Here is a 10,268-nt window from a genome sequence, read left to right as displayed (position 1 = left end):
TGTGGCGAACCTTAAAACGCTGAATCCAAGACAGCGAGATGACCTCGTTGCCGACGAGTGCATTTGCCTTTGCTTGAAGAACATCGTCAGAGAGGAGACCTTGTGCTTCTTGAGTTGGACAAGCGCTAGAAGCTCGGTCCCGATTGATGCATGCTGCGCTTTATTTTTATTTTTTATGTTGCCGTTGGGAGTGCAGTCGAGAGGCTGGCTCACGATTTTTCCCACCGTGGAAATGCCAGTGTTTTCCCCGAGGCGTGCGGCGACCCACTGCTGGGGATCGACGTGTTTAAGACACGGGCTGGCCAGGTGATGACGGCGGAGCTCGTTTTTCTCATAGATAGTGAGGTGTTCGCGCGAGGAAACCATTGTTTTGGTATTGGGGGGGGGGCTCTCAAGTGAGACACGTGGGATGGATTTCTCCTGTAATCAGGGGTTAATAGCAAATGGTGATATACCTGATACCATGGATACCGTATCCGCATGATACTCGTATCAGTATCACGTGATACCGCTCGATCATTGGGATCAAGATCACTGATCCTTCTCCACAAATATATTGATCTTTGACGATACTATACTCACGTATCTAGTCAGTTTCTGGTTTTGTATTTAGATCTGCAACCCCCGACAGCTTACAACAAAGACGCCGCAAACGATGGCAGAAAACCCCACAGGAACGACGCAGACTGCCTCAGCAACGGCACAGACGGATGAAGAGGGTGTGGACGAGCATGGTATACCTCGGGTAGTCAAGCATTGTTGCCAGAACATGCTCAATCCGGTATGGAGATTCATCCACAAGCCATCCCAGCCCATACCAGGATCAAAAGAGCCCACAAGACCGTACACGCACATTTGTATAGTCTGCTGTGATGAACACAAAAGCTCCGACCCAACCGCATCAACGTGGAGGAACTTTCTAATGCGACCAACTACATCTTCCAACGCTAGAAAACACATGTGGGGGGCTCACAAGGAGCACTCATTCACATTGGAGACTAAGCGGAGAAAGACCAGTGATGTGGCTAAACGTATTCAGACATATGATAGTGGAGCTTCGGGTGAACAGGGAAAACAGCCAAACCAAAAGAAGCATCGCACAATTCACGAGGCAATTGCCATTAATGCTGACCAAATAGAGATTTTGTCGACTAGATGGCTACTTTCTTCTGGGTTGCCTCACACGGTACTCCAAAACCCTGAGCTATTGGAACTTTTCCGGCGTTTGGCGCACCAACCTGCGCTATTGACCCCTGCTCGAGATACTTTTTACGAATTTGCTAAAGCAGAATGGCACTTGCTTATCAAATTGGTGTCTGATACACTGAGCTGAGAGTTTTCAAAAGCAAAAAAGCAGCCATTTATCACGATGTTGCACGATCTGTGGACCAATGCATCGAACATGAATATAATTGGTGCGACTGTCGTATTCGTGGATTCAGAGTGGCGCTTGGTCACACTTTCGCTCTTGGCGATGCCAAACCCGCACGGCCACGCTGCTGGTACTGTTGCTGATCTTATTAAAGCGCGAATGCAAGACCGCTACAACATTGATGTGGACCGGTACGTTCGATTCACAGTAAGTGATACGACGGGAAGCGCTCGAAACGTATCCGACCATTTCAATAGTACGGATCAAGTGGATTGTTTAATGCACTTATTAAGTTTGTGTCTGTTGTATGCTCTCGGTCTGAAAGAAAACACACGAAATCGTGGTCAGAGTATCATAACACCGGGAGGGGAGTTCCGAAAAGGTCTGAAAGTTATTCAGAAGCTTCGTGATTTGGCAACGTTTTTCAACACTCCTCAAAGAATCACTAAACTCAAGCAGATAAAGAAGGCCCTTAGCCTTCCAGCTGTCAATATTGAAGTTGATTCGAAGACACGAGCTGGATACGCTGTAACGCTAATGCGTCGCAGTGTACTAAATCACTATGCCTTTGCTCAGTACTTTGAAGGAGCGCTAGACAGTGAGACGGCTGTATGGTCAAGCATTGCCAAGGATGATTGGACGCTTATTACCGAGATGGAAGGGCTGACTAACCAACTCGCACAGTTTAGTCTGGGCGAAGTGCAAAAGCAGGGCGTGGCAAGCTCGTACGTCTTACTTTTTCGCAAAATGTTGGTTTTTGCTGGTGAATCCACTACAGTTAATTGTTTGGTTCTCGATCGCCCTGGGCCAAAAGCAACTGAGCATTCGCAACGCCGAGCACCAAAGTCTATATCCGAGTTTTCTTGGGATGGCAAACGTTGTCGCGACCGTCTTCGTGAGCAACTCGCTCTTCGGTTTCCAGTTGAGGATCTCAACGACATAAAAGCTTTACTTCTGGATCCGCGGATTAAAGGAAAAGCACATAGTATTGTCAGTGATTCATCAGTTCTTGCACAAGCCGAGACCGAGCTTCAATTTGAGCATGCTCTCATTTATCAGAAATTGTTTGCAAGGCAAGCAGCAGACGAGGAGTGTAAGGGTGAGGAGCCTTTGCCGTCGGGGGTTTCTCAAAGCAGCTCTGATCTCATTGACACTGCACTGGGTGCCTTACTAGAGATCGACGCCCCGGCTCAAAACGTGGAAATGTCTGATTTCCAGGCTGACCTATCCGCCCAAGCGATGAACGCGTGAAACGAATGGAAGAACTTGAATGTCTCGTGGCCGTGTTCAACATCCCAAACAGGCAAGTACAATTTACTAGACTTGTATCGGAACGTGGATATACTAGCATGGTTTAAAGAGTCTGAACAACTCCTGTTTCCTGGAATTGCCGTCCTAGCAAGGATCTATCTTGCTAAACCTCTGTCAACTGCAATTCAGGAGCGCTTCTTTAGCTTAAGTGGGTACGTTGTGAACGATTTGCGTACCCGTTTGGATGAGGACCGGGCAGAGATGCTTTGCCTGATGAAAGCAAACTGGAGAGAGTACCGGAGCTTGCAAAAGCAAACTGAGGTAGACAGCAAGTAGCGACTCATCTGAATATCACATTATTGATATGATATTGATACGTTACTGATACGCCAGCGTCAGCGTATCAGTATCATCGGATATTGGTTTCACCGCTTTTTAAACTGTATCAGGATCATAAGTATTGCCCAAAGTGCCGATGCTATTAACCTCTGCCTGTAATGCGATACTTTGCCTTGCCCGACAGAGGATCAGACCGCTCTAATACCCGATCTCCTCTTACACCCGGCGCCACTATAGCCGGAGCTGCGTGTTCTGGAAATTCTTGTGGTTATCATCATTTCGGCCAATCATCGATCGGATTTCCACATAGACACTTTCATTCCGAACAATGGCCAACTTGGAGGCGTTAGTAGAGGTGCTCAAGCAGCTCGCACCGCAGTTGCGTGAATACGAGCCGGCCAACGAGACGTGGCAGCAGGTATGGTGGCTGTATGCCTGCCTTTTTATTCTGTGACATCGATGTCCTCGTCCAAATCGATGACTCTGGTGACTGCAGGCCGAGAAGAAGGCACTGGAAGCTCGTGATGAGGTGGAGACAATGCTGCGCTCAGCCGAGGATATAGCTCGGCTTCGGGGCAGCGGTGCTCTTCAGGACATGAAGCGACTCGTTCCGGATGTAAGGCAACTGCTGATGTAGGAAGGAGAAGACGCATTGCACTGATGCGGTGATTGAATTAGATAACTCGGGAGGAAATTGCCGAGCTGAAAGTGTCCGACTTTGTGCTGGGAATGATCTTCGAGAAGCCCTTTGCAGCATTTGAGCGTACATACCGTGGCTTTGGCGCCGAGGTCGGTCCCTAAGCTGCTCCGTTTGCAATTGGTCGAGTCTGCTAATGGGGTGGTAAAATGCGCAGTATGCCAAGGAGTTGTCGAACGAGGCGCGGAAGAGCTCCAATCTCATCAAAACCTCTTATGTGAGTGATTCATTCTTCGTGCTCGATGTGAAGTCCCTATCTGGCACTGTCATGGTGCATAGTTGATGCTGTAGGTGTACGGTGAGATCCTCTTCTTCCCATTTGCGGATATTATCCGCTGGGTGGCTCCCTTTCTGCCGGATTTTGCCATTTTCTACGACCTGGTGAGTTTTTTTTTGTTTGCTGCAATGAAGAACATGTGATATCGAATTGAGCCGTTGCCGTGCTATGCGTCACAGGGATCGGGTACGGGCAAGGCGGTCATCGCAGCGAGTTTGGTGCACCCGTTTGATCAGGCTATTGGAATCGAGTTGCTTGAGGTGAGCAAGTCTCACACTGACCGTATTTGAGGTTTGACTCTTTTAACGGAAGAATTCTTCTTCTGCGCAGCCGCTTGCTCATTGTGCTGAAAAGCGGAAGACGGCCTTAGAGAAACTCAAGTCCCCACTACTCAAGACAGACATCGACTTTATGATAGGCGATTTGCTTACGACCAAATGGGAGGATGGAGATGTTGTCTTCTGTCACGGCACGTGCTTCAACGACGAGTACGAATTCGGACTGAGTGTCATCTCACATAGACTCATGCTTACAGAACCGATGTCTACATGCTACTATCGCTTTATGTTGTCTAGGGAGTGGACCAAGATTTCTCGGGCAGCCGAGAAGATCAAGCAGGGCTCGTTTTTCATTTCGACGACACACGTGCTGCGTACAGGGCTCTTCGAAGTGGTTAAGAGCCTGAACTTCACGATGAGCTGGGGAACTGCTGCTGTCTACATCCACGTACGTCAGCACACGAACATCGGGGTTGTTCTCGAATAGTAGGATGAAACACGCTAACACGCCTCGACTCATTGTGATCATGATATCAGCGCCGACGCAAGATTGGTCGCTGGGCTGCTGAAATGTTGCGAGGTGGTCGATCCACACGCACTGACCTGTTGCAGCAGCAGTCACAAAATCAGCAGATGGAAGGACGCCAGGCGACTCCTGCTGAAGCATTGACGCAGTAAGGGAATACTGTATGTTTTTCTGCCAAGCCGCACGATAATGGATCTACAGGGATGAAGTGATGGTCAAAATACAACAAAGTCCTCCTCCGCTGGTGAGAATTATTTTTTCTTCTTCTGATGCGCCAGCTTCTTGTGGCGCTTCTTGACGTGCTTTGGGATCTTTGTTTGCCGCTTGGCTTTCTTTTCCTCTTTGGTCTCCTGCTTGCGCGCCTTCTTGTTCAGCTTGTCTTCTGCCTTTTGTTTTTCACGTTCATCACGCTTTTCTTGCCTATACGCAGTTCGCTGCTCGTCTGTCAGGGGCATTTTCCCCAATGGTGATACTTCTGCATCGTCTTCGTCATCGTAGTCGCTGTCGAAGTCGCTCTCACTTGGAGCACCTTCATCGCTATCATCGTCATCACTAGAAACGATCTCCTGGTCATCCTCCTCGTTCAAGAGATCCATGATTCGCGTGCCCTGCGTGGCCGGAGCCGACGGCGTTCCCTGCTCGACTTCGAGGCGCGAGATGGCCGTCACCAAAGCCTTTTCCATCGTTCCCTCTTGATATGCGAGCTGCTCACGCTCCGAGTGCAGGACTTCGCCTAACGAGCGAGGGATGAATGTGCTCATGAACACTGCTTCGTCCACTTGCTCCTCATTCGTACGCTCCACAGGACGATCAGCGATCATGCGCTGAATCGCTTCCAAATGGTCGTCCACGTCCTCGTCAGCAATGCGCGGGTCCGTGACAAAGTCGAACAGCTCCTGTGTCGTCATGGGGTTCAGTGCTCCAGTCTTGCGGAAGTAATCGGCAATATTACGGCAATCTTTACGCAAGAAATCATGGGCACTCGGGTGCTCATGCTCCACAGACTGCGACACATCAATGAAGTAAAGCTTGGCCTGGTAGTACAGGATGTTGTACTCGCTCAAGTCGCCATGCACGAGGCGGCATTTCTGATACATGGTGCGCATCATCTTGATGCAATAGAGATAGCATTCTCGATAGCGATTGTCGCTGATCTTGGCGTCTTTAAGGCGTGGGGCAGCCCAGCCGTCGAGGCCAATAAAGTCCATGAGCAGCACGTGCGAGCGCAGCAGAATGGGCGCAGGACAATAGATGCCGGCGTCTCGGAGGCGGCGTAGATTGCGCATCTCCTTCTCGGCCCAGAGCTTGACCATCTTGCGCGGGTTGCTCTTGGAGTAGCCGTGGCGGAAGCGAAACTCGCCCGAGACGTACTTTTCACGGTCCTTGAAGACCAGGATAGAAGTCTTGTAGACCTTGATGGCGCCCTCGCGGCCATCAGGTAGTCGAGCATGGTACACGTTGGCCTCTTTTCCCGTGCTTAAGCAACCGTTAATCTCCGTCACAATGCCGTGGTTCAGCATTTTGTACAGAATCATTCGAGTGCGCGGGTCCAGCACCTGTTCCGTCGTAGCACGGTCGTCGCGGCCTGTGTGCCGCGTACGCCCGCTTTCTTCATTGCGCAATGTGCGCGCCAACTGGTTCTCGGCCGCCTTGGATAGACGGAAATCATCTCCGTCCTTCATCGATCAAGGCGAATTGATGGAGTGAGTGGTGACCACTGCATCGAAAATGACATCCGGTTGTATCCGGAAAAAAATGTGGGTAAGGATGTATACTTTATTTTGCTGTATACATGTAGCTCAAAACTTCATGGACGAGGAGAAGGTGCAGGCGTACGCGGACTTGGCGGCGCAGATGATGGAGCTGCATGCGTCCATCGCGCTGTTATCGCAGAATGTGGAGAAGATGGTGCATACGGATGAGGAGGTCACTTCCATGACGCGCATCTTCAACGGCGTGTACGTGCAGCGAACGAAACGGCTGCCACGAAGGTATTGTACTAACTGTCATGGTGCCGATTGCAGGTTCAAGAACGCGGCGCTGCAAACAAATTACCGAGAACAATCGCCGTCGAATTAAATTGCGAGTCGTTCGCCTTCGATAAAGCAGTCGTCCGTGGTGGCCTGACGTCTTCGGCGAATGACTGTTGTGCTTTAGATTTATCAATGAAGTTGGAGATCGGTATGATGTTTCGCAATTAACGCTATTAATACGCGGAAAGATATATGGGATATGTAGGACACGCAGCCGCTAACGGATGCACGAGAACGCAGCGAACTGCGGCGTGGTGGCCTCCGGGATGGTCCAGTCGAGGACGTTGGTCTCTCGCGGGGCGTAAATCTTCACCTGTCGGATGTGTGTGTCGCGCCCGTTTTGGTGCATGGCAAGGACCACGACTTGCAAGAAAAACGTGCGCAGTGGAGCCTACCACGGCAGAAACAGCAGCGAGCGTCGCCGTCAGCAAATGCCTACGGTAGAAACCACCGCAGCCAGCTCATCAAACCTGCTCCGATACTTCGTCCGCGTGCAACGGAATGGATATCCAGCCGCTGGGCTCTGCAATGTGCTGTACGTGGATCTCCTTGAGATCGTGCACCGTGGAGCCACTGCGGATAGCGATCTTCTTGGGTGTATAGCTCTCGTCCAGCTTGTAGTCCAGATACAGCGCCACCTCCTTGATAACCATCTTGCGGGCGAATTGAATATTGATCAGGTGCGGCTGCACACCGTCCGACTGCCAGTACGTGTCCATATTGTCTGCCAACAGGGACACCGCCGTTAGTACCATCCTCCTTAATCTCTTCAATTCAATAAACTGTGCGAGAGCTCGCACCGTCGCGCAGCTGGTCCACGCCGTTGCCAGGCTTGGCGGAAGACAGTGACCACATTGCGTCGTCTCCCACTTCGCGGCCGTCGTCACCATCGCGAACTGCATCAGCCATGGCTGCAAGCGTCAAATGCGCTATTGGTCTGAAAAAAAGTTGCTGATTGGTTGAAATCTCATGCCGAAGCAATTTGACCGCGAATTCGCTCATTTTGCTATTGCGTGCCGATGGTGGATGTCACTGGTATTAATAACCACGGCGCAATGATCTTTGACGGTACTAACAATTTCCGTGCCTGGCGAGCTCGACTGGAGAACGAGCTGATGGATTGCTAGGATACGTGTTGGTGCAGGGCTACAACGGGAGCCAGTCGTTCAACTTCAAAGGCGAACTCGTCGAAGCGAAGTATCCTGACGGACTCCGTCAATTTGACGCAGTGAAAGAAGCTGCAGAGGCCATGCACATTGTGCAGCGCTCTCTGCATGAGGATATCGAGGCTGCTGTTCTCAACAAAAGCGTGTTCGACGTGTGGGGTATACTGCGTGCATTATACGAAAGCGACACGGATTCGACTATCGCGGAGAAATATCGAGTGCTGGATCACATGTGGTATGGTGACAAGGAGGGTGAGCCTATGCACGAGTTTTTAACGCGATGGAGAATGGCAGTACGCGAATTCATGCACGTTACGGGGGTTGAGTCGACGGACTCCTACCGCTCTGCCATGTTGGAGCGCACACTGCCGAGGAAGTGGAGATCTACATTAGCGTCCTGGCGCGGCAAAAGACCGTTCATACCGACCACAGAGCTGGAAGAGAAGGCCATCGCCGAGGAGAAGCTTTGGCACAATAGCTCTGACCCTTTAAAGACAAAGGCACACGCTAATACTCGCCATAGCTCTCAACCGTCTCAACCCCGAGAGAACACCACACCCAAGAGTTGTCGTGAGCCGCCCATGGCAAAGACGGCTCGTGAGGTAGTTTCATTCTGTTTCTACTGCCTCAAAGACAACCACAAGTATCGACACTGCAAATATCTTGAGATCGACACTAAAATGGGTAGCACCCATAAGAATCGCAGCCAGTATTCGTGCCGGGTTACGGAGAAGCGAACACCTGCGATGGTGCGAGAGCTTGAAGCGTACATCACGAAAACATCGAAACATCGACCGTCCGTGCTGCGAGGGGATACAAAGCGAAAGCATGACATCTCTCTCCCCCGAGACGACGTTCAAGTTATTCAAAACAACAAGTACGGACCACCTCAGGTGCGATCCGCAGCTCATCGTTCTCGGAGCGTGCACCCGTCGACGAGCGGCTTTCCTACTCAAATCTCGCGATCCCGGAGTGTGTATAACGATGGAAGATGTACAAGATCTCCAAGCGCTTTTCGCGGCAACTGGAACTTCTACTTTCCCCCGCGGAAGCGGCAACGCCATCTGGGCGCGTCATTGTAGGTGTGCTGAGTATCTGTTTGCACTTGTTAAGTTTTGCATGGAGTTTTAGTTTTATAATGACAATCTATATGTCGAATTCCGACTGTGCGAGGTAAAACGTAGTAATCCAAGTCGACACAAATACCAATATTAATAATATAAAGCCAAATGTTTTAAGTCAACTCGGGGTTTCCAAGCAAAATTCACGACTGACCAAACTCACCTCGCTAACAATGTCACCCGTACCGTAGTTCTACTCAGTCGAGCCGCACGTCAGCACGTCCTTGGGTAAACTGCTGCCGGTGACGTCCCTCCCTTCGCTTCCTTGTCCTTCGCGTACGCTCCAGTATTGTCGTAGTCCGTGTCGTCCGTCCCAGGGACCTTGCACATCACAGTGACGACAGGTAGTACCTCAGCCATAGCAGCACCTCAGACGACGTACTCAACAAGTAGAGTAGCTTCCTTTCCAGATGCGACGGGGTCAGGCCCCAATTCGAGCAATAGAATCCGACAATGTCAGAGCTGATTCGGGCGACCTGACGGCCGCTCATCCTCTTGCCGTACGACTTCAAGTGGCGGGTCGCAGGTCACCCCAGAGGGGGAACGGGAACCGTGCCCAAGACGGCTGCCACCGCTCTCACTCGGGACATCTTCCCGACTGAATCTCGGCGCCCTCATCGAACTCGTCTAGCAAAGCCTTCCTTCTCCGAATCCCTCATCTTAGCTCGCAAAGCGCGTCGTTTGGCCTGTATCCCACTTAGCGTGCGTACTTGTTGTCGAGGTGTCTCCACAGAACCTCCACCCGGTCGCCAGAATGCCTCGCTAAGACGGTCAGCTTGCTCTTGTTCCTCCATATAACGGATTCAACCGTCGTAGCAGTCCTGGGCCACGGCAAGCGGCGAACGTCCTTCCGACGTATACTCGTACCAACGCCACACATGGCTAGCCACGCCTAGCACCACGACGCACCCGTCGAGTAGTACAGTCTCACAGTTGACGACGACCCCACCAAACGCCACGGTGCCCTCATTACTCGCAAACTTGTAATTCGTCGTCACCGTTAAGACCACTACTCCAGGCCAGCCTAGACAAACACCTTCGACGATCTCGTACAAAAACAGCACTCCGTAGAAAGTAGCGTAGACGATCAGCGTCACCACTGTCCACCAGACACGCACAACGAACCATGCTCGAGCCCACGTTCTTTGGAGCTCAACACCAGAACCGTACCAATACTTCACTGTCGTCTTCCACACCAATGTCACCAT

The 10,268-nt window shown here is 51.1% G+C and overlaps 5 protein-coding genes across 5 annotated transcripts; 2 read left to right on the top strand and 3 right to left on the bottom strand.

Moving 5' to 3' along the window:
- Window positions 1-1,651: 1,651 nt before the first annotated feature.
- On the top strand, window positions 1,652-2,412 carry PITG_16815 (uncharacterized protein; the record flags this gene model as incomplete). Its single annotated transcript, XM_002897086.1, has 3 exons — window positions 1,652-1,778; window positions 1,890-2,286; window positions 2,391-2,412. The coding sequence occupies 3 exons, from the start codon at window positions 1,652-1,654 to the stop codon at window positions 2,410-2,412; spliced, it is 546 nt and encodes a 181-aa protein (XP_002897132.1).
- An 863-nt stretch (window positions 2,413-3,275) lies between these two features.
- Window positions 3,276-4,979, top strand: PITG_16814 (uncharacterized protein; the record flags this gene model as incomplete). Its single annotated transcript, XM_002897085.1, has 9 exons — window positions 3,276-3,380; window positions 3,459-3,578; window positions 3,641-3,751; window positions 3,817-3,876; window positions 3,951-4,040; window positions 4,116-4,196; window positions 4,267-4,424; window positions 4,512-4,650; window positions 4,752-4,979. 9 exons carry the CDS (start codon window positions 3,291-3,293, stop codon window positions 4,890-4,892), a joined length of 990 nt encoding a protein of 329 aa, XP_002897131.1.
- A 12-nt stretch (window positions 4,980-4,991) lies between these two features.
- Window positions 4,992-6,428, bottom strand: PITG_16813 (Rio kinase; the record flags this gene model as incomplete). The annotated part of the gene is made up of 1 exon (XM_002897084.1): window positions 4,992-6,428. One exon carries the CDS (start codon window positions 6,420-6,422, stop codon window positions 4,992-4,994), a length of 1,431 nt encoding a protein of 476 aa, XP_002897130.1.
- A 562-nt stretch (window positions 6,429-6,990) lies between these two features.
- On the bottom strand, window positions 6,991-7,682 carry PITG_16812 (anaphase-promoting complex subunit 10; the record flags this gene model as incomplete). Its single annotated transcript, XM_002897083.1, has 3 exons — window positions 6,991-7,164; window positions 7,244-7,497; window positions 7,574-7,682. 3 exons carry the CDS (start codon window positions 7,680-7,682, stop codon window positions 6,991-6,993), a joined length of 537 nt encoding a protein of 178 aa, XP_002897129.1.
- A 2,181-nt stretch (window positions 7,683-9,863) lies between these two features.
- On the bottom strand, window positions 9,864-10,268 carry PITG_16811 (uncharacterized protein; the record flags this gene model as incomplete). Its single annotated transcript, XM_002897082.1, has 1 exon — window positions 9,864-10,268. One exon carries the CDS (start codon window positions 10,266-10,268, stop codon window positions 9,864-9,866), a length of 405 nt encoding a protein of 134 aa, XP_002897128.1.

Source organism: Phytophthora infestans, genomic scaffold (genome assembly GCF_000142945.1).
Source record: "Phytophthora infestans T30-4 supercont1.49 genomic scaffold, whole genome shotgun sequence".
Classification (NCBI taxonomy): Eukaryota; Oomycota; class Peronosporomycetes; order Peronosporales; family Peronosporaceae; genus Phytophthora; species Phytophthora infestans.
This window is presented reverse-complemented; position numbering and strand designations above follow the sequence as displayed.